Raw genomic sequence first — 24,174 nt, 5'->3', positions numbered from 1 at the left:
TTGTATTGCAAAAAGATTATGATTCGCTGAAAGTTCAGATGATGGTTAGCATTTTTTAGCAATAAAGTATTAATTAAGGTATGTACCTGTTTTTTTAGACATAATTTATTGCACACTTAGACTACAGAATAGTATACACATAACTTTTACATGCACCGGGGAACAAAAAACTCATCTGACTCTATTTATGCAATATTCATTTTATTGAGGTGGTCTGGAACCAAATCCGCAGTATCTCTGAGGCATGCCTGTACATTTGTGGAAAAACTCAGAAGTATGCGCCAATTTTAAACCTCTTTTATGTCTTTTACTGGCCTTACACAGTTCTGGGTCCAGAATCAGTACTCAACAAACATGAATTAACTCATTCAAAAAATCAATCACAGTCACAAGGAAAACTTAGTAAAAACCTGCATTTTTATTGGGAGTATCTTCAGGAATTTATAAGATGGTATTAAGAGAAACTAAGAATGCTATACTTCCTGTGGTGATCCTTATTAGCATAACTAAGTGCATGCTGTCTTTTTAAAAGTAGAATTAAGAAAATGAGAAATAATAATTTTGAACTAACTAAACAAAATCAATATGTTGGGGGAAATTTTTATAGGAACAGTTTTTTTTTTTTTTTTTTTTTTTTTTGCGGTACGCGGGCCTCTCACTGTTGTGGCCTCTCCCGCTGCGGAGCACAGGCTCCGGACGCGCAGGCTCAGCGGCCATGGCTCACGGGCCCAGCCGCTCCGCGGCACGTGGGATCCTCCCGGCCCGGGGCACGAAACCGCGTCCCCTGCATCGGCAGGCGGACTCTCAACCACTGCGCCACCAGGGAAGCCCTATAGAAACAGTTTTTGAAGTGAGATTCAAATACCATCTTCAGTAAAGTGACAGTTTTCTGACTTTACCCAAATATCCAAAAACACCACTGGGATGTAAGGAAACTATCTTTGCTTATTTAATGCATAAATTGCCTCGTTTCTGAATGGAGTGCTTTGGAGTTCCGACTAGAGTAATAAGAAGAACAGCAGTGCCACAAGAAAAACATTTCCAAGAAAATCGAGCTTTCAGGGACTCCACGATCACATCCACACATGTACCGACATCTGGTTCTACATAGTCTGCTTTGTCAACTGTGACTATGAAGGTGAATTATTTTCTTTTCTAAAGCCATCCTCTCCACTTGGGCATAAGATTCTATCTCCTTTCACCTACCCACCTATTAAAGAACTATTTTTTCCTGTCTCTGCTGAAGATGAATAAGCCTCCACTTAGCAAAGGATCATGCTCTTAATTTGCCCATCTTAAAACAGAAAAAAAACCTTTCTACTGATTTCAACATCTGCCAGTTATCACCTTGTTCTGTCTGGTCCTCTTTACAGCAAAGCTCCCCAAATTGTTTCTACACTCAGTTCTCCAAACCTCCTCCTATTCTCTTACATTTATTCTATCAGGCTGTCTCGCCCACCTCTCCAAATAAACTGCTCTAGTCAATGTCACCATCGACCAGGGCCAGCTTCAAGGGCATGTAACCAGTGCAGCTGCCCAGGGCCCTGAGCTTCATTTAATGCTCTGATGTCGCCATCCTGAAATTCTTAACTTTTGAACGATTTGCTCTGGGCCCCACACGTTATATAGCCCAGGCTGCTGGTGGCCTTCACGTTGCTAAAGCTAATGGCCAATCCTCTGTATTTATCCTACTTGAGCTATCAGCAGTATCTTCCAAGGTCAGTCACTCCCTCCTTCATGATACATTTTTGTTTTCCTTGGTTTCCAAGGTCCCTTGATTTTCCTTTTACCTCAGGGGCTCCTCCCTCAGTTTCTGTGTCACCTTTCGCTGATTACAAGTATTGGGTATATTTTCTTCTCTAATTGTTTACTCCCTAGATTATCTCAGTGAGTCTCATGATTTTAAATAGCGTCTATACGTTAATGCCCCTCCAACTCCAGACTCTAGACTCATAGACCTAATAGTCTGTTGGACCTTTCTATCTGGATCTTAGACTTTAGTTTGTTCTAAATTTAACTTCTTTCCTTCCACTCTCCCAACTTGATCAATCAAATCTGTTCTTCCAGTGGCTCAGACCAACAATCTTAGCCTATTTCTTGACTCTTCTCTCTCTCACATGCTACATCCAGGCAATCTGGTTGGTTCTACTTTCTCAAATGATCTCTGGAGTTTTTTTTTTTTTTTTTTGCGGTACGCGGGCTTCTCACTGTTGTGGCCTCTCCCGCTGCGGAGCACAGGCTCCGGACACGCAGGTTCAGCGGCCATGGCTCACGGGCCCAGCCGCACCACGGCATGTGGGATCTTCCCGGACGGGGGCACGAACCCGCGTCCCCTGCATCGGCAGGCAGACTCTCAACCACTGCGCCACCAGGGAAGCCCTGATCTCTGGAATTTTAACTGCTCTTCTTCTCACATCTCTTGCAGAAATTACTGAACTAGCTTCCAACCTGTCTCCTGGTTTCTCTCCTTTTATGATTTATTCCATAAATACCTCTCATGATTTATGCCAAGCACAGGAGAGTCCCATAAAAACACAAATCAAGTAACACTCCTCTGCTCAAAACATGAAAATACGTCCCGCTTCATACAGAAGGAAAGCCACTATCCTCGAGGTGGCTTACAGTGTCCTAAATGATCTGGTTTCCTCCCACCTCAGTGTTTTTGTCTCTGAGTGAATTTCTAAATACTCTCCCCGTAGCTTACTCTGCCTGGACCACAATGGCCTCCTTGCTCTTCCTCAGACTCACCAGGTATACTCTCTCACCTGAGGGCCGCTGCACCAGCTGTTCATTCTACCAGTCCTTCCTTTGAGTCTTGGCTCAAATGAGGGCTGAACTGTTGTGTAGCTTATTGAATATGACAACTATCCACTCATCTCCCTTTAATTCTGCTTTACTTTTTTCTCTAGAGCATTTATTACCTTCTAACATAAAATTTTTATTTATATTATAATTTGTTTATTGTATATGTATGTTTTCTCTTTCCCTCCTGCAGAAACAGGAGTTCTGGTCTGTCATTTTTTTTTTTTTTTTGAAATAGTCCAAATGTCTGGAATAATCGCTGGTACATAGGGAAAGCTCCATTAATATTTGTTGAATGAATGCATGAAGCCTGGGTTTGTACTGCATGTCATCACCAACAACCAGGAAAACAACGACAGTGATCATTTCATCAGAGAAAAAAAAAATCATCAAGGCAATTATAAAAGATAAAATTGTAGAAAATAAATCATCATGATAACAAATTGAGCTTTGTAAACTCACTGTATGCTTTTTAGGATACATCGATTCATTAGGTAATGTATGCTATATAGGAAGAAAATATCTAAGGAAACTGAAGCTCTGAAGAAAATACCATTGCTTGCATATTACACGAACTCTAAAAACTGACTGATGGGGACTTCCCTGGAGGTCCAGTGGTTAAGACTCCGAGCTTCCACTGCAGGGAGCGTGGGTTCCATCCCTGGTCAGGGAACTAAGATCCTGCAGGCCATGTGGTGTGGCGAAAAAAAAAAAAAAGAAAAAAAAACAAACCACCAAAATAAAAACTGACTGATGTGTAAATTGCTTTCATGTAAGAGATGGTACAAGTTCTGGGAAAATGCCTGCTATGTATTGGTGGATTTTGAGTTCAAAAATATTCCTGGGAAATTGCTTACAGTTTAGTGCTTATGCAATTTTAACTTGGAAATGTACCTTCCATTTATGGAAATAATTTAAAGAATTTCGATTACACCTTCTAATAATCCTTGCTCTCCTGTTCTCTATTGCTTACCTGAAGAAAAAAGTTAATATTTGTTAATTATTGAGTAGGAAGTTGGGTGAATGGGTTGTTACCTCATGTAAAATATTTTATATAAGTACAATTGACCCTTGAACAACTGGGGTTTTATGGCACTGACCCTCTGTGCAGTTGAAAATCCACCAAAATTTATAGTTGGCCCAACACATCCACGATCCCTTCATATCTGAGGTTCTTCCTCTGCAGATTCAACCAACCATGGATCATGTAGTACTATGGTTATTTACTATTAAAAAAAATCCACATATAAGTGGACCCACGCAGTTCAAATCCATGTTGTTCAAAGGTCAACTGTACTACAACCTTTATGAAAAATGGCTTTCAGAACTGACATCCTGAGTATATTGGAGAACAGCATTATAAATCTAACAATGAGATTTCATATACAAATTACCTATTTTTATTTAAAGAAATTCTACATAACATGAAAACAATCAACTCTACGTAACATGAAAAAGCCCCTCCCTTCCTATCTACTGTTATTCTTTACTGTTCTAGCCCTGTTATTTTTACTCTAAAATATGACCTGGAGAAGAAAATAAGGACATCTTGGACATTACTGGACATTAATTTTAGCAACTTTGAATAGTTTTTGAGATTTCTTTGTTCCTACCAGTGTGTTAAAAAAAAAAAAAAAGAAAGAAAACTTGTACTTGGGGTTACAAAGATGGAGAACAAAAGTACAAAGTAATTAGCAGTATGCTAAAAACAACAGGGCTTTTTTCTCTTCTGTGCAAATGTTTTTCGTCTTAAGCAAATTTGGCTGCGAAAGGGTCAGGCAGGTGCTGCCACAGTGCTTTCGGGTTTCCTGGCAGAGCTGGTGATGCACTGGGACCTGAGACAAAACCCAGAGGAGCCACAGCTAACCTCAGCCTTTTGCCCAATTTCCTCCCTGTCAGTTATCAGAGTTCACTATTGTTCATGCTCCAGGGCTCACACTCTGCCTGTCTAGAGGTGGAATGTATTCTGAAGAAGTGTTTTGTTTGGCTTGCAGTATTAAAAAAAAAAAAAAAAAGTCACTCACTGACATTCAAAATTAGATTTCATAGAAAATTCCTTTGTCCAGATTTTCTTGAAAACTGCAAATCTGGGAACACAAGTCAGCTTGGCAATATTCTTCGAGCTGAGGAAAGGCTACCTTTATAGAGTTCCCAAAGTCTTCCCCAGCTGGCTTCACCCACACAGGCCACTTGCCTGCTCCTTTTGTGCACTGAGTTTGTGACCCCCACCGGAGATGGGATACCAAAAGGTGATTCACTCTTCTTCCCTCCTCTCAAACTATGGTAAAGAGCTGATGGGCACATAGTTCTCCTTGAAAGGGATTCTGACAGTCCTGGGTGAGAACAAAGTGTATTTAACTTTACCTGAAAAGTTTTCCCTGAGAGAAGAATCAAATTCTCTATAAGGAAAACAAATCACATTAAGCGTTCTTATTACACTCTTATCTAGAGAATATTGCCTCCAGCTGTGAAACAAACTTATTACCATTATGATCAGCCCCTCCAAGCCTTTACTCTGCTGTTTTCAAAGCAGGGGAAAAGAGAAAGAACTAGAAAAACTAAAGGATTTGTTAATTTGGGTTCACAAAAAAGAGAAGTGAAGATTGGGCTAAGAGGGTAAACACTAATTCAAAATTTTCAAAATAAATCTTCTGAAGCAATGAGTTATTTGTATACTTTACGTCCTGTGCTTTTTGTGTTTTTCCTTCTGGTCATAAATATTTGGGTGAGTCTTCTTTGCCTACCCAGTTTTCTTCTGCCTCTTCCCTCTTTCAAAATCAACCTTCCGGAAACCTCTCTGGTTAATTTCATCTTAAGGCAACACACAAGGCATGTAGTATATTAACATAAACTTCTTGAGATGATTTATCAAGATCTTCACATCATATTCATGTGGGTATACTAAATTGAATTCAAACTTAGACTTCAAAAGCGGGATTTTTTACATATTGTAACAATCATTTCCCAATACTCGACACTCAATACGTGATACTCAATAAATGTTTTTGAAATAAACACAATTTTTATTGTTAATCTTCCTAAAGAAAACTTGTATAATTTTTTTTTACACAAAATCTATCAATAAAAGATTGATTGGTTAAAGGAAAAAAAAAAGGCAAAGCAAAACAAAACAAGTTGAGAGAATCCAGGCTTTTTCAATCTTAGTCATACTGTTTTGAAAATGGTGATTTGATTTCACCGTCTCCATTCATCAGAACCTGTCTGTATGTTACAATGGTCTGAACTTCCTATTGCTACACGGATGAAAGTGAATCCATATAAAACATACCAACACCATTATGTATAACTGGTGGTAAAACTTTATTATTCAAGTTTAGATGTAACAGACATCTTTGCTGCCTGAAGATTGTTTGCATAAGAAATACACCAAGAACATGTTTGTGAGTAGAAATGAACATGCACTATGAAAACAAAATTAAATAAAACAAAAAAAATTCCATGTGTTGTAAGAACAGAACTATTATAGCCAACATTCTAGTATTCAAATCAGGACTACAAATTGAATTTTTTCTTAGCAACATGAAATCATTCCATATGAAAGACATTTTCTGCTGGTGAATATTGCTGTAGGTGAATTTTACATCGGCATTTTGAGATGTTTCCCGTCCCATCCCACCCCCCCAAATTATTCATGTTGTCACCCAAAGGAATTTGGCATTTCTTATTGTGATACTTGCCCTCTTGGTAGCCATTAAGAAACTATGGTTTTATCAGCCTTGTAATAGTTTTGCCTCTTCATAGTCAACGCTATAGGCTGCCTAATTATGATATTTACAGCTCTTATTTAATAAAAATGACCCCAACCTTTCCTGGCCCTTGGGAACTGAGAGTTTAAATAAGCCCCTTGGCCATATAATAATACTTGGCACTCCCATGGTGCCTTTCAACCAAGGATCTCAAAGTGCTTTACAAACAAGTACTACATTACCATTATTATTATTATTATTATTAATATTATTATTATTAATATATTTTTTTTCCATTTTACAGGTGAGGAACCTGAGGCACAAAAAGAAAAAAGTGATTTGTTGCAGGTCATACAATTAAAAAAAAACCAGGGGTAAAAATCAGTATACAGTTTTGGGACTCATGGGTCTTGAGGGACCGTTTTCTCTGATGAAGAAAGGCTAAACGTTATTTCCTTGTAAAGTTACTCCTGCTTTTCTCTGGTGTAGGACGGAGTGAAGCTTCTAGCTCTACTTTTCAAGAGAACAACATGTGAGCATACATTATCCAGTTTCCATGTGTGGACCAATGTTGAATTTCACATTTTCTTCATCCCTGACTTGACACACTTCAACCTAGCATCTTCCATAGGTCCTAATTACTGCAGATAACTGTTGATGCTTTCTAAACCATTAACCGCTAGCAGGAACACGTGGGTCCACTGTCTATGAAACGCTAACTGAAAACCAAAAGGAAGTGCACTGCAAAGAAGCCATGCCTTCTGCCCTTGGCCAAGTCTTTCTTTGGGAAAATAACACAGCCCTTCCAAGTCCCGGTGCATGTCTTGCTATCCTCTTCTCATTTACAGTTGCCTGCTAATAGAATTCCACTTAGTAGTACCTACCTTTGGTTAGCATCTTTAGTCTCATATTCAGGTTGGATTTCAATTCCTCCATTTTCTCCTGTGATCTAGGACAGTCAGCAAGCTTTCACCTACTCACTCACCAAAGATGCCTTGCATTTTTTTTTTTTTTTGTCATGGCTCTCAACCCAAACACAGGAAGCTGTGAGCTCAAAGTAAACTTTAGGCAAAAAGCTGGCATATGGCACAGAAGCTGACCACCAGCTTCTTCATGCTTCCACCGCGGGTTGTTAGATCTTCTCTCTCTAGAACTGTGTTCATGTTCACTTACTAAACAGGCAGGCAATTCAGAGGTCTTAAGACAGGTCACCTGGTGATGTTTCGTTGCCACACAGGAGGAGGCTAATCATTATTTTGGTAGCAGTACTGATACTCTTCAATTAATTAAGAAAAACATATATCCTCAGGCATTTTAAAAAACATATACATTTAATATTTTTGGAGCTGTATTTGCATTGGATCATCATAGATTATGTGCACATGTGCAATCATAAACATAATGTGCTACCACAGGCTTCAACAAAGAGCTGTTAAGATAATCACTTTTTTTCTTCTTCTCATTAATGTTACCTTAGAAAAAATCCCCATGCTTGCTTTCTAAAAACTACCTTTACTAAAAGAGAACAGTTTAGAAGAAAACATCACTATCTTAAAAGTTGATTTTTTAAAAGAACATCTCAATATGTCATATAGAAAGAATGGGCACACTCTTCTCCTTTTGAACTACAGAGTTAACGTGTTAACCGTGAGAGCTCCATCCTTTTCTCATATACTTAAGAGTACTGAGTAGTGTCTCTCAGTCCACAATCTTCTGAGGTGGGCTGGCTCTTTATGATTTTTCTATCCCAAACAACAATATGAATATATGGGTGAGAGATGAAGAGAGAAAGAGTGAGAAAAAGAATGAGAATGCATGAGCTGGTTTTGGCCTAAAGTTTGATCCAAAGCCCAATTCAGAATATGGACATGTACTTTTAAAAGACTTACAGTTTTTAAATGACACACAATTTTAGCTGGCGTATAGTTTTTATCATAGGAAAAGCCTTTTCCAAGAGGGAAAATTCCTAAGTCATTTTGAAAGTCCTCAAAAAAAAAAAATGTTAAGTACCTAAATAGCTCATTTAAAATAATAATTTAAGACAAAATGATTCCGAAATCTTAAACCCAAATAAAAATAAAGACACTAACCAATCAGTTTTGTAATATATTTTGAGAGCTGGAATGAAGGCTTTCATAAGTCAAAAAAATAAGAGGTATTTTAGTGTTGTGATAAATTTTCATCTTTTTTAATAGCCCAACCTCTTCCCCATCAAAATATGGGAAAAAATAAAATAAAATAATCAATAATAAAGGAATACGGAATAAGATCTATTGTGTCAATGCTATCTAAGAATATTCTACCAAAAGTAGACTGACCATAAATATTCCAAGAACAGTGATATGTATTTCCATTGCTAACCGTTACTACTTGTCTGTCTGAGAAAAATAAAAACAAAAACAAAAAAACAGGTTAAAAAAAAGACATATATATCAAAAAAGAACAACCTATTTGTGTCTGAGAAACGAGAAACACGCTGGAGAAACTGCTTAAGGAGTAGTTTTGCCCGAAAAGTCATACCTGTACTACTACCCAAGTTGACCAAACTTCGGGTATTTTCTGATTTGAGCAGTCCACATATCATGTTACTTGCAGATTGCCACAGTGCACTTTGTTTCTAGTCCTTTCACTAAAAAAATTAAATATAGTTTTGTTGTTTGGGAAATCTCCTCTTGTTTAGATCTTTGTCACCTCTCCAATCTGCCTGTACATTTTGAGATGCATTCATCAAAATTCCTAAGAAAGATAAATGACATCACATAATTTGAATGTCCAAGCCCCTCATTCCACCTCTCTCAGTTCATGTGAATTATATTAGAGCTACTTGACAGGTAAGATCAGAATAGGACCCTTTAAAAATGAAACTGAAGCAGAAGGCTTAGTCCTGATTTCTTTCTTTCTCTCTCTCTCTCTCTTTTCTTTTTTTTAAACATGAAAATGAAAATGCAAGAATGGAAATGACAACACATCAGACAGACATTTTTAACTTCATTCACTACAACAGTCACAAACTGGTTGAACTCTACCTGTCATCCATTTAAAGAAACGAAGACCTGGCACTGTGAAAAAGAAACAAAACCCAAACAAAACAAAACAATACAAAGCAACTGCGAATTAATGTAAAAATGGAGTGCAAATGCGACTACAGAATGCAATAAAAACATCAGTGCTGCAGATTCCAGCAGCACTTATCAAAATAATTTCTGAAATGTGTCATCTGAAACATAGACAAAGCAATAAAAAGAGGATATATGTTTATCACTTTAAGCATAACAATGTGAGTTAAGAGCTTAAAAATTAAAAAAAAAAAGTACTTGGAATGAATAGTGCTACCCTTTTTTTCCTAAGTAGGCATAAAAATATTTTTATTTCCTTCTTGTTTGTCATACCATTATATCAAGAACTTTCATTTGTTTCATGTTACCGTTTACAACTTTAATGCACACACACACACACACACACACACACACAAAAGATATCTACCGCAATAGAAATAGTTGCTTCATTACCTTGTTTGCTACATTTGCAAATGTAAACAGCTAGGCAGAGCCAGAACTGACTCTAATGCATGATGGAATATCTTTGTTGCATACGTACACTGTAGAAAATAATTATTCAATATGTCAGGCACCATTATTTGAAATGTAATACATTAATATTTACTAGAAAAATAAGGTTTTTTTTTTCCTATTTGTTCTCCCAACTTCTTTAATGAAATAAGTTAATCTGACAGTGCATCCAGCAGCTTGTAATATCTTCTACATCTCCGTGGCAAAAAATAAACTACTGGTTGGGACAATATAATGCAAATTATTAAAGTCAGTCCTTGTACATACATCTGTGTAGCAAGCATTGAGGCTCGACTAACAGCACCTTTAACCAATTATTTAATGTTCAGTTATTTAGCCCTATTTCCCTGAGCAGTTATGCTGAGGCTTTCCCTTCATGGATAGTTTTACAAAGCCTTATGTATTAAAAGTACTATGAAGAGCAAACTTCTAAGAATCCTATTTAATGCTACTTAACTAAACCTGTATAAATCTAATGAAGGGATTGATTGGTACATATACCAACTGTCAGTCTGTGGTAACGTAACTTTAGACGCTGCCTGACCACAAAGTTTGGAAATTATACTTAAACCAAAAGAAAATAAATAAATACAGCAGGTTACCTTGTGGAGAAATACCATGTGTTCTAAACCAATGAAGCCCATGGTCTGAACTTTTGTATCCATCTAGTCTTTTGAACTGAGGGGACCCCTTTAGTTAGAACGTGCCAAGTGAGATTAGTGACCAAGAGGAAGCTTAAAAAACAAACCCAAACTGGTTCATCACAAACAAGAAAGAAAAGATCTGGCTAAAATAAAATTACTACGTAAGCACTGAGGACATTGTTTTTAAAAATGCATATATATTTGGACAAAATGAACCTAAATTGCAAACACGAGGACTATTTTTGAAAGGAGTATTTGAACATCTAAAGGACAAAAATATCAGAGAGGGTGTGCATGTGTATGTACAGGCAGGGCTGGCCAAAATCACTGTCACTTTTCCCGCTGCTCTCTCCCCAAGCCTAACCACAGCTCGCATGTCTAGGTCTAAATTCGAAACATGACCAATGAGAGGATTCTCATGCAGGAGGGTGCCATTTTCCTTTCACTGCCCTGGAGATTAGACTTCTCCTCATCTGCCTAGGATTTCAAGACACTTCGAAATTCAGGCAACAATTTATGGTTTTTGAACAAATGGGCCAATGGCCAGCCCAATACTGCTTTAGAATCATAATATGTAAACCCTTCCAAATTCTAGACAGCTTTGATCTCTTTCTTTACAAACATAATAATTATAGTCTGGTGATACTTCTTATGGATGGTTTCCATAGTACACATTCACCAAGATGGTTCTGACCTACTAGGTTCTAAACAGGACTATATACCATCTTCCATTTTTTTCTCACTGACCATTTGTCTCACTTTTAAATCTTGGTAACCTACTCATCAAAAGAAAGAATAATAAAAGAAGGGAATTTCATGTTGGATAAGGCAGGCTCTATGAAGTATTTTTTTTTTTTAAATAGGTCTTCATAAGACATTACAAGCTATTGAATTCCCATCAAGAAAACCTATTTCTATTTAATTGTGCTAAGTGCTAAGGTTTTACTCTTTAGGTTTTCCATTTTTTTCCACTTGTGCATTGTTCCTATGCAGGCCCCTCTGGATATGAGTTGTGAAGTCATATTTGTCCGTGCAAAGATGCTGGCATATGCTGCACTGGAAAGGTCCACTGTCACCATGGCAACTCATATGCAAAGCATACATCACTTCATCCAGAAAGACAATGCCACAGTGCACACATTTTGTTGAAAGTTCATCTTGAGTACTTCTATCAACTTTCTCTGTTTTTACTCCATTCAAGGGACCTTCATTCTTTACATTTGACGGTGCCTTCGTTTTCTCCTTGGAGGCCCCGTTTGCAGTTGGCCCAGGTCTGGAATGCTTGATCGCCAAATCTAGAGGAATGTCATTGTCTGATCCAACAGCTGAAAAGTGAGGAGGCAGATTGAAGGTGGGGTAAGGCACATAGTTTTGGCAAGGATTTGGTAGGCCAGGCACGTGACTCAAGTAGTGCGGATTCCCAGGAACGGAGAGCTTATATTTACTCCAGAACCGCAGCCAATCAGCTTCACTCTGGAAGTCATTATGTACAAAGGGAAGTCCAAAAAGGGGGTACTGGTACTTTTCAATAGGGCTGCCTGGTGGTGAATAATTTGGGTGCTTCGCGGGTCTCATGTACTTTTCTATGGGACTGCCTCTCTCAGAACTTCCTTTCCCTTCAGATACGGATGAACTATTTCCTGGGTCTCCAGTACTTTCCTGAGGACTTTTTATCTGAATGTGCAAAGGTTGCATCCTTTTGTGAATATCCAGAGTTTGGCTGACCAAGACTGGCTGCTGAGCAGAATGGCTTTTAGTCAATGAACCCTGGGCTTCGTATTTACTCAGGCTGGGGAGCGGAATTTCTCGCTGGTGACCTTCTGTTAAGTGATCGTCTGAGCGCCTCTCTAAGGGGCTGCCATTGGCTTGCTCTTCACTGCCGGCCCTCTGCTGTTTGTTGAGCTGCTCGGCCTGAAGTGCCTCAGGGTTAAGGCGCTTTCTTGTTCTTCTCCTAATAATCTGCTCACCGTTGTTTTGTTTAATGATGTTTAAAGGCCTGGGAGTCTGCGGGGAACACACACACAATACATAAAAGGAAAACATTAAAAAACACATTAAAATGCATTAACAATTCCTCACAAATATAAACCATGCTTAAGTTCAAAGCAAAGATGGGCTTTACGTTATAGATTTACTAAATCTCCTCCTTTTGCCCTAAGCAGGATCAGAGGAAGTAACCAAAGCACATTCTTTTATCCTAATTAAATCATGCCCATCTTTACAGGGAGGACTGAAAAACTTTAATCTACTTGGAAACAGCTTTTCCAAACTCAACAGATTTTGGAATTGCATTATTTCGTGATAAAACAGTGTTTAAAGTTACTTGAAGAAATGTGATTTTTCTGAAATATCCTCAACTTTTGAGTCATGCACCAAGATGTCAACATAGTAACATGGGAGATAGGTTTTGATGACAACTGTGGAGAAATGATAACATGGCTGCAGTCTGAATTGTGTCCCCCTCTCCCCACCCCTCCTACAATTCATAGGTTGAAGCTCTAACCCCAATGTGACTGTATCTGAAGATAAGGCCTTTAGGAGGTAAATATGGTTAAATGAGGACACAGTGAGAAGGCAGCCCTCTGCAAGCCAGGAAGAGAGCCCTCACCAGAACCCAGCCAGGATGGCACCCTAATCTCAGACTTCCGGCCTCCAGAACTGTGTGAAAATAAATGTCTGCTGTTTAAGCCACCCAGTCTATGGTATTTTGTTATGCCAGCCCCAGCTGACTAAATATAGAATATTAAACATCAGAACATAAATAATCAAAGACAAACTGACAGAATTGTAAGGAAAGATATCAGGTAATCAAAGCCATTATCAGTGAGAGGTGTTTTTAAAAATCTCTCACTTTTTTTTTTCTTTAATTATATAAGTACTCACTATGGAAGATTTTACTTGTGAACAGGTGAAGCATTTGTTTTCTGTTGACAATCTAAATTTATTTGTAGGCTCGGTACAAATATCCTATCTGTCAGTCTACTCTGTACTTAAATAGAATGCTGACTTTCACTCAGCTTAAGTATTATATGATTCGTATTTATGTACATGGTCAACAGGTGTTTATATTACATGACTCAAATCCATAGATAAGACTATAATAAAAACTCTACTTGCAGTAAGAGCTCTAATTTTGATTTATAAAATCAAGAGAATATGTTTAATAAATCAATGCATATTTACAGATGAAAAATTTAGGAGAATCTTTAAATGGGCTAAAATCTGATTTTTCTAAAAGATTACTGAAATCAGGAAGTAATCTCTACATAAAATATGAATATAAACAATACGTAACTCATGAATTATACCTAGAAAGGAGGCACCTCAATGCAAGAGCGTACTTTATATGTTAAACAAAATACAAAACGTTTTGCGATGTTTTTATTGTCACAAAGATATTTTGAAGGAAAAAGGATAACACACTTGTTACTGACAATCAGATTATTCATTTCAGAATGAAAATGCCACATCCCCTTGGCTATTCCCTGTTCATTTACTTTGTTCAGAATTTCAGGTTTATAAAGAGTTCATATTCATATTATAAAAATATGCAGTAGTTAATCTCTGTCTTCTAAAGAAATCTGAAATATGCATTAATACCTTTTTTAAACTTTCATAATTTTTGTGGCAGTCTTTGACATGAAATGTGAGTATAACCTTTATGTGTTTAAATCTGTGATTTTAAAAAACCTCAGAATTGAAAACATCTCATCTCTGGAGAGATGAATATTAAAGAAACTGTAAAAAAAAGTTTAGTTTATATTGCAGTTGTTAAATTACCATAACCTGGAAGAGCAGCAGTTTAATTAATTTTTGGCCTTTGACTGGCCTGAGTTCAATTAAAATTATTAATGTCAGTACCCACTGAATGGAAGCTTATTGTTGTGCTTAAGTGGTGAAGTTTAAGAAAAAGTAAGGTCATGGTGGTGTGTGTGTGTGTGTGTGTCAGGGGGTGGGGAATCCTTCTATTAGCTCCATGCTAATAACTAAGGTTTTTACAGTTTACTACCAATTAGCATTGTTGGCAGCATGCATTTTTTAAAAGAGTGCTTCCAATGGTCCATTTAGGAGGACATTTTGTCTAAAATTATATTCTCCGTAGCTGTGATCTATTCATTGGCCGGTGCTAGAGCTGTGGTAAAATGCCAAACAAAATGAAAACGGCAGAGGGAAATAGATTTCTGCTTACTACATGGGGCATTCCTATTTTTAAAGGCAGCTCTGGTCAGCAGATAAACTATCTAAACTAAAAAAATATCCTCAAGAAGTCAAATGCATATAAAGATGGGAGATTTGTGAGTTTAAATTTTATTAGAGGATTCCACCTAAAATTTGGTTAGCAATAACTGAGGTACCTCAGAGAGCCCTAGAAATTAGTCAGCCGGAGATCTTAAAACACAAAGCACTTTTGCATCTTGCTCTGCTGTGTGCTCTGCAAGCCCTCAGATACCACTGGAAGCACTGTAGAGCGCTGGCATCCTGGGTCCCAGTTTAGAACTACTCTTCTGAACGGGTCCAACTTCCAGCCCCCAAATGACACTTGCAAATTCCAATGGTAAACTGGAAAATAAGCATTTTCCCCCTGCCCTAGATTTTATAATGAACATGGGAGAGAACCCCTTTTTATTTTTAAATTTGTATGTACTTCTGAATTTTTGAAGTTTCTCCTTTCTACCTAAATTAATTTCACTGAATTCTGATAACCACTTGTTCAACTATCCGTTATGTGACGTTCCCAGAAATCAATCATTTTCCTCTTTTATATCAAAAGAAGCATAATGCATTACTAATGATCTCAGATGTATCTCCCCATAACATCTAAGGCCGGTCCACCATAAATCACATGTGCACTCAAAGCGACTGCATTAAACTCTGCAGGGGCAGGCACTGCAAGCCAGGGAATGGAACTTATCATGCCACAGACCAGGGTGCTTTATAAAGTTTTTCCTGAAACAGTCTAACAAGTTCTTACCGAGTGAAGCTTCTGGTAGAGGCCACACGCATTGCATACATATCCGCCATTTGCATTCTTTCGCCAGAGAGAGGTCTTTGTGGTCAAGCAATTGGCACAAAAAACACCCGAGCCTCTACGCCTCTGAAATGGGAAAAAAAAAAGACACAAGGTCAGAGGTGAGTCACATGATCAGTGGAGTTAGACCAAATCAACCCAGGAGTTTTGTCTTTAGACTAGCAACAATGACAGTATAAAACCACACTGCCCATAATGAGGTCAGGTTCAATTGTGTTTAATAGGCACCACTGATTTTCATTATAATTAACCGTACAGTGATGGATGAGGTGTGTGCAACACCAAAGGCCTTTCACAGAAACAGCTTTAACTTTTTGAACTTTGGGTTTTGTGCCTTTCATGATGGTTCCTAAATGCTGAACCCTAAAATATACCTTTTAAAAGTGTCAAAACAAAAGTCAAAAGACAGAGCCTGCCAATATGTTTAATATACTCTGGAAAGGGAGGAGCACAGGCTACCTGAGCTTTAAAATATAGTCAAGCTTGGAATAAATGCAGCATGTAAACCACTTACAATTAAACCTGATGTGTGTCTTTTTGGATGTCATTCACGTAACATAAGTATTAAGAGACTGTAAGACACTCAGTTCTAATTTTTGGTTTGCAATTGTAAAATCTGAAAGAGAACACACCCTCTATCTCCCAAAGCTGAGAGGAATAGTAGAAACTTCTGCCAACTAGAAGTACAGTATTACTAATGAGAATCCTTATGAGGGGCCTACTTAAGCCAGACAACATAGTCCCATCAATGGCTATTTATTTATTTTATTTGACTCAGACTTGGAAATCACAAGCATTTCTGAACACAAATTGATTTTAGTGGGCTGAATTCTCTAACCACCAGATTCAAAAATAATCCAAGAATATTTGAAAGTAGATCATTAGTACTGCTTGTTCCATTCTTGCTATCAAGTAATGATTCCATTAAACTTCTCATTGAAACAAAAGTCAGGCTGTGTTTGTGGGCGCAAATACTAACAGGCAGGAAATGGAACTCTCTTGCTGAAAAAAAAAAAAAAAAAAAAAGAGCCTGAATTGCAACTCTGCTCTCCTTTCTCTAGGAAGTAAAGCCTTTAATGATAAAATATGCATGTTAGATAAGGAGTGGAAAAAGTCTTGCTGGAGCCCAATTTTGTTGTAAATTTAAAATTACAAACACCATAAGTCAAAATTTCAGGGATTCATAAAATTTAGGCAATTTATTTAACTTGAGTCCATACTGTAGACGAGTGGTATCCCTGCCAAGAAAATACAATGGTTATAATTGTACTCTGATACATTTCAAATGGAAAGCTTTCTGCAGACATAATTTTGGCTTCAAGACTGGAACACTTTCTTGGCATTGAAAGGGCATTTGATTCATCGGGTGTTTCACAATGTATCACTAAAAAGACCTGGTGAGCAGCCAGTTCCCTATAGGGTAATTTTTCCATCCAGATGCAAGTGCTATCAGAGGCCCTCGTCAGCTAAACTAATTATGATCTTGCAATTGCTGATGCCTGCTCACTCTAACATTCAACATCCTCCATTAATCATCGATACAAAGAAAATGAATGAAACGTAAAGAAATGAGGACTGGTAAGCTGCATAGCCATAAAAGTCTGAAATGAGAGCAATAATTTAACAAGATTGGGGGAATGTTTTTAGTGAACACAAAGTCAGGCTAACAATTGTCCTTTTCAACCAAGAACACAATTTCATTAGTGTAGCAGGTTGGGCTACTTTAAGTGATGTAATATAAGCTAGAGTTTTTCACAAAGATAATCTCCGGCTCCCCTTTTTCTTTACTCCCCCCACCCCAAATCAGGGCCAGGAATGTATCATAAATTTCTCAGTCTCAATAAGAGCAGCACAAAAGTTGGGTGTTAGCCCTCAAAGTCCAAACTGGGACCTACTGCAAAAGTACAGACTGCCGTTTCCCCCAAATCAACGATCTATTAGAGGTTGTGTTTATCAAACACTCTGGGGGCCCCCTTTATCCGAGGTAAGTTGGGGAGCCTAGTTAGGTTATAATTGTGAAAATTCCCTGGGGCCATGCTGTCTTTTTTTCCAAGATCGAAATAACACGTTTTGCAAATAAACACCAGTTTGATCCATGTAAAGGCAATGTAAATGTCCATTTGGAAACTGACCCACATATATGTCTGAGGCTCAAATCTGAATGTATAACCATTCATTGCAGCCTGCTTTTTTTTCCTTATGCCCTGGCTGCTTGACACAGCATGCCAAAGTGGGTGTAATCCTGGTTTCAGAGAACGCTTCAATCCTTGCACAACTTTGTGCTTAATTCTCTTGCAAAGAAAATGCCCTTCATTAGTTCGAGGGAAAATCCTGAAATTACAGGACTGGTTTCCACAGGCGTATCTTGCTTTAAGCAGCACTTAGGCTCCAATAAAGGCTGGTATATTTTAGGTAAACCATATCTTATTTTAAATACATCAGGAGTCCTTTGGATTCACGTACTCGGAGTCAGTATGGCATGGGGGGGGTTAATAATCAGATTTAGGAGTCAGACAACTTGTACTCAAAACACGTCTCTGTCTTGAGTTGCTGGGTGCAATTTTGGGCAAGTTACTTAACCTGGCAATGCTTAAATTTCCTCATCTTTAAAGTGTGAGCTGCTGTGAGTATTAATATGGACAAATGGATGTAATAAAACAATGCCAGGTATGTAGTAGGTGCTCAAGTTAGCTATCCATCAAGGGGATTCAATTGTATTTCTTTTGTAAGAGAAAAATATTTTGTGGTTTCGTTTATATCTCCTTAATCTACTTATTGCACATTTTAGATATGCTTAAAGCATATAGTTGGGTATAATCACATGTATTTTATTTGTGCCAACCTTATCAAATATGAGAATGGAAAGTTGAGTCAGAGTGAAATGTCTAGGTGTTCACACCTAGAATTCAACAGGGGCCTGCTTGTGTGCGGGAGGAGAGTGGGAGGTAGGTGAGAAATATTTCACATAGTAAGTTACCTCCCATCTAAACAAATGTATCACTTTGGTGAGCACTGTAGAACCTTATGTTTGATGCACTTGGAATTACTGGAAGCAACAGAGAAGGTGGGAGAAGTGGGCAATATCCTTAGTTGTGTGAGCACAGAGTTGTAGACCGTGCCACATCTCTCTAAATCACACCGCAGATGAGAGCCCTGACCCACAGTGAGAACCTGGCTGGATGGAGTATGGCATTTATTCTGAAGTCACCAACATCCTGAGCCCAATCAAGTGCTGAGAAGCAGTCTGCTGGCGAAGGAAGCAGAATAGAAGTTTCCCCTGCCCCACTTTTTAACAATGAACTTGTTAAAGAGAAAGAAAGGCACTAAAGGTCTTATTTCATTCATAGTTTATCAGGTATAGCAGAGTTTTAAAATATTTTGTCATTCTCCTTTGTACTATGTTAAAGACAGAAATCACGTCTCTTAACAGTCATCAAATAGTCTAAGTAATAAGCACCTAGGACAGTGCTCTCTGTCTTGAGCAGCTAAACATTAATGAAGTTGAAAATAATCTCTCTTGCTATTATTTTTATCACTAGTCATCACTCCTGTTTTTGAAAAAAAAAGTTTTTAAAAAATATTCCTTTGAAATGTCTCCCATTTGGATTGACAAATCTATCTTCAGTTGGTCAGAGAGGGCTAATGAGGTTGTAGACAATAAAATCAAGAGAGTTAATTTTCCAGTCCTACATCCCACACTTATTTCTGAGAAATAGCTGAAGCCAGATACTTGCTATGTCCTGAGGATACAAGGTCAGGTAGAACAAAGCTGCAACTCTCCTGCATATGCATCACTAGAGTCATGCATTGCTGATGGTTCTGTATGTGCGTGTGTATGTTTTAAATAATACATTGTTTCTCCTTTTCCTACAGGTTGTTTTTAAGAGATGATAATAATGTGTACCTCCATGACTTTGTGCAGGAGAGAGGAGAACTGAGTGATATGGATAAGCACACTTCTGGGAGAGGAAATGACAGGAATAAGTAGTTAGTGGATAACACCGGTGGCGTACTTGATAGGTGCTCCTTTCAGGCTGAAGGAAAGCTGTCCTTTACACATCCAAAGCTACACACAGTCATAGCATCCTCTGCCCCTGGCCTTCTCTCAGGGCACCTTCTGCTTCTATGTGGTTTCAACAGAGGGCAAGAGTGAAGGAAGGTTGGCCGAAAACCCCAATCTACCTGAAAGTCATCTCAACTGGAAATTTCTACAGAGGAAATTCTGGAATCAACAAGGAACTGATTGCTTTTAACTTCAAGTTTAAATAGTCTGCCCACTAACTTTTAGGTTGCATTTGTGTGGCCTTCATGTTATTTCTGTTGGCTGGTAACTTCCTGTGTGAAAAAGGATGGGCAGTGGTAGGAACAGTTAATTGCAAGGAATTCCGAGGCCAGCCCAGGGACTTACTGAGAATTTTGGATCACCTGTCTCCTTTCCACGTTTCAAATTTTTAGAACCACCATATTGATTTTCACAACAGCAATTTAGGTGATGAATTTGCACAATCATCCATGCCAGGATTTGAAACAGAAAATGACACACCCATCTTTTAACACAAGTACACTTAAAATCCAATGTAGTGTTTTCCTTTTCCTGCTATAGAGTACACCAAGACGTGTAATGACTAACCGAAAACACCTTTAGTCTTTAGGTTCACAGCTAACCACGGTATGGCATCACTATCATTAAATTTTTCTCAAAGCTTCTGATTGAAGTTTTGCTTCTATGGTGCTTAAATTCTCAGTCAGTTGCAGATCCCTCTGAGTTGAGCCCTAACACATACGTTGGTAAACCCAGATGTGTCTTTAGAAATGAATAAGAATGGGAAAAGAAGTTTCAAACTGGTTCATCTGTTTTATTGCTTATTTTATTTTATTATTTGAAGATCAGCCAAAAAGAAACATTTTAAGGTTTTCAAATTTCATCATTAACACAGAACTTATTCATTTGATTAATAAAAAGTAAATTTGATTGAATTATTAATTCAAGTGGCTTAACATTTAGAGACATGGATAGTCATCTTCCAGATATTAAAAATCCCTACTAGTGGAGTTATTTGTGCAGAAATGATGCTTTATAATAGTTTTCTATGAATAAGAACCATACTGAAACCATGTAATTACATAACAAGCCTTGATAGGCAGAGCATTTACTCACATTTTTTATGGTTTTATATCTTAGCCATTTTAAATCAAATCAATCTGAAATTTGATATACATGCTGTTAGTCTGGAGGTACCTCAAGTATTTTTAACTCTTTAAATAATTTCTATGTTTATTCGATTATATCAAGAATCCTTTGAAAACTTCATTCTAGGGAAATGCACAGATGGCTATGATAGAACCTTCTGGTACAACTTTGCAGTAATAAAATTTCAGTGGTAAATTTAATTCAGCTCAGTTCTGGGAATAATTATTAAACGTCCACCATGTGCCTGACACTGTGCTAGAAGCTGGGGTTACAGTGATGTATATGGCAGACATGATCTGTAATCTCTCAGTTTCCAGTACCATCTGCTAAAAACTAACTACGTGTTGAGTTAACGTGATACAAACTGAGATCGTTCGTGAGCATTGACAGTTTAATTCATGTAAATTATATGGAAACATTCCTGAAGAAACCAAAGCATCTCCCACGAATAAATCTCATGTAAAGGCTGAAAGTTATCTAATAATCAGAGGGCTTACTCTCTGTGTTCCTTAATAAAAATAGGTAATAGTCTAGTCATTTCAGAAGCAAGATCCTTGCTTATTGTCCCATCAGTAATAATGTCCTATCAATAACTTTGCCCTATTAACCACCAACAGAGTTGATATAAACTAAATAATGTGTTCATGACTGTCATATATAACAGACGTTCAATAATTGTTGAATAAATGATAAATATTATTTTAGTCATTATCACTATCATTCACCACTAAGAGACATAGAAGGCCACTCTCCCCCACTTCCGCCCATTAAGGAATTAATTGACTATTGACTACACACCAATAGACCCTACAGAATATAAGGAATGCAGTACCTAAAACCACTTAAAACAGATGGTGGCTTGCAATGAACACCTTTAAATTAATAGCCAGATTTTATCAGAAGCATGGGCTGGCCAATATTTTAGCAAGAGCAGGGAAAGAGCTCTGCCAACAAAAAGCAATAGATATTAATACCTTGGCTGCCTTTTGTTTCAAATAAAATCGTGAAGAATCGGTTGAAACAGCAAGACTATGCCTGCTTGAAAACAGCCCTCTATGCCCTCAGATTTCTTGCCAGAAAACTGAAGAGACTCTACAAGGTTCAGCCAAGCATCCGTCTTGTAATTACCTATCTCAGAGTTTGGAAACAAAACCTGTTTACCTGGCTTATTACATTCACTTCCTCAACACACCAGCAAAGCTAATGGAGACCAGTGTAAACTAAACTGACATCCTTGGCTAGGAGCAATGGAACAACTTCTGTTCCAGGACATGAGGCAATTCATACTCTAGTAGTCATACATTGTACCCAGGTACGAATGTGCCTAGGACCTTCCCACTGACTCGTCACCACATGGGAGTTGCCCAGTAAATCAGGACACGCTAAAACACATCAGCTCCATTTCTTCTGAGATGCAGTTGGTGACTCGTGGAGTGGGACTGCAGAAAATAAGAGTTCCCAAGGTAAATCTCACGCTTTAAATTGTTCATATGGATTCTTCAAATCTTCAGATTTTAGAAATTTATCACACATATAACCCATTACATAGGTCTGAAGGACCCCCATCTCCGTACTTCGACTTACCCCATATTTAGTAAATGAGTAAACATCTGATGTCACACACAAATTACGTTAACAGACCAGGACTAGAAAAATCCAGATCTTTGGAGTTCTAAACCCATGCTGTTTCTATAACAATGTTCTGCCGTTATAGCAATATGTATTTGGACAGCTGAAAATATGGTTGAAGATTTATGTCTACACTGTCTTTTTTCATTTCACGTGAAAGTCATTATTGTCAAAAGAACTGCTCATGTCTCTCACTGCTTCTATTTCTGCCACCACAGATCCATTTTCACCTTTCCTTTAGTAACAACAATGGTCTGAGAGAGTTTCTACAGGGACCTTCTTCTATGCTAGTGCCAAAATCTGACACTGAAAAGGAAAAAAAAAAAGGCTTTTTGGAGGCACAAACAACTTTAGCACCTCTTAAGCAAACCTCAGCATGAGAATACAAGAATTGGTTCTGTTTTAATAAATTTATTGCAAATTTTATTTAAACAGTAAATTTAGCAAACATTTATTATGGGAATTCTTCACATTATAGAAAACTCTTGGTGACAGGGACTTTTCTAGAAAAAGCCTAAAGTTCAAAAGGCTCAGTTTCTAAGCATTTAATTTAAGAAACAAATATAGGTATTTTATGTATTACCTAAGTAGGACTGGTTTTATGATAGTGATGGTGATATGGTCATTTTGAAAGAAACAGAAAATAACAGATAATAATCAGTAATTGTTTTTGTATCAGCTAACAGATAATAGCTGGTCCATTAAGTGTTCCCATCCCTCAAGGCATTTACATCTATATCAATGGTTCTTAACATTCTTCGAAGTCATAAACTCTTTTGATAAAATTTATGACACTCTCCCCAGATAATAAAAAAAAATATGTAAAGTATTTTACAAATAAACTTCAGGCTGTTCAAAAGAATGTCCTTCACAAAATGTATCCAAAGATTTCACATGGGTCCGAGTGCCCATGGATCCCAAGGTTAAGAACTCCTGACATATATTACCTCAGTTTAGATTCAAAATGAATTACCAGGCATTATTATTCTCTCACTTTACTGGTGAGGTAAAAGACTGAGAATGGTTCTTTGACTTACCTAGTGTCAAAAAATACATCCTTGTCTCTAAGTCTAGGCAAAAGCACAAGACTTTTTCTAAAAACCACTTTTGAATCAATTATCTGGTAGAATTCTCTTATTTGACTACTTTTTGTCCCTACTTTTTGTACTTATTAAAAAAAATCACCATCATGCATCTAATATTTATCAAGTATTTATTTTGTGTAGGATAATGTACTAAAGGCTTAGTTTCATTATCTGACATCTTCAAAACAATCCTAAGAGACAGGAATTATTATTACTGTTATTCTATCCACTTTACAGATGAGAAAACTGAGGTCTTCAAACATTTTTCAATTGCTAAATAGTCAGGCTAAGATACAAACCCAGGTCTCCCTCACTTCAGAGCTACAGTCCTTAACCATGTTTCAGGCCATATTACTAAAGAAGTGATCGGGGAATTTTTACCAAAAATATTTCACCATAGTTTGGCTTTGAAGAACCCTTATCTCTTCAAACCACCCCATAACAGCTGATCAAATTATCCAAGTTTTGAGGTACCAGAAAGAAATGACTCATCCTTGATCAGATATGGCAACGATCAC

At 37.6% G+C, this 24,174-nt stretch overlaps 1 protein-coding gene across 17 annotated transcripts in view; it reads right to left on the bottom strand.

The window, feature by feature from the left end:
- Positions 1–6,099: 6,099 nt before the first annotated feature.
- TRPS1 (transcriptional repressor GATA binding 1) overlaps positions 6,100–24,174 on the bottom strand; it is a 253,008-nt gene continuing 234,933 nt past the window's right edge. For all 17 annotated transcript variants that reach the window (XM_067711439.1, XM_067711441.1, XM_067711444.1 and 14 more), the window contains 2 exons: positions 15,695–15,817; positions 6,100–12,726 (listed from right to left, as the gene is read on the bottom strand). In XM_067711439.1, coding sequence (XP_067567540.1) covers positions 11,665–12,726; positions 15,695–15,817 — 1,185 coding nt within the window. In that variant the 3' untranslated portion in view covers positions 6,100–11,664. The remainder of the gene's footprint in view (positions 12,727–15,694; positions 15,818–24,174) is intronic.

This window comes from Pseudorca crassidens, chromosome 17 (assembly GCF_039906515.1).
Source record: "Pseudorca crassidens isolate mPseCra1 chromosome 17, mPseCra1.hap1, whole genome shotgun sequence".
NCBI lineage: Eukaryota > Metazoa > Chordata > Mammalia > Artiodactyla > Delphinidae > Pseudorca > Pseudorca crassidens.
This window is presented reverse-complemented; position numbering and strand designations above follow the sequence as displayed.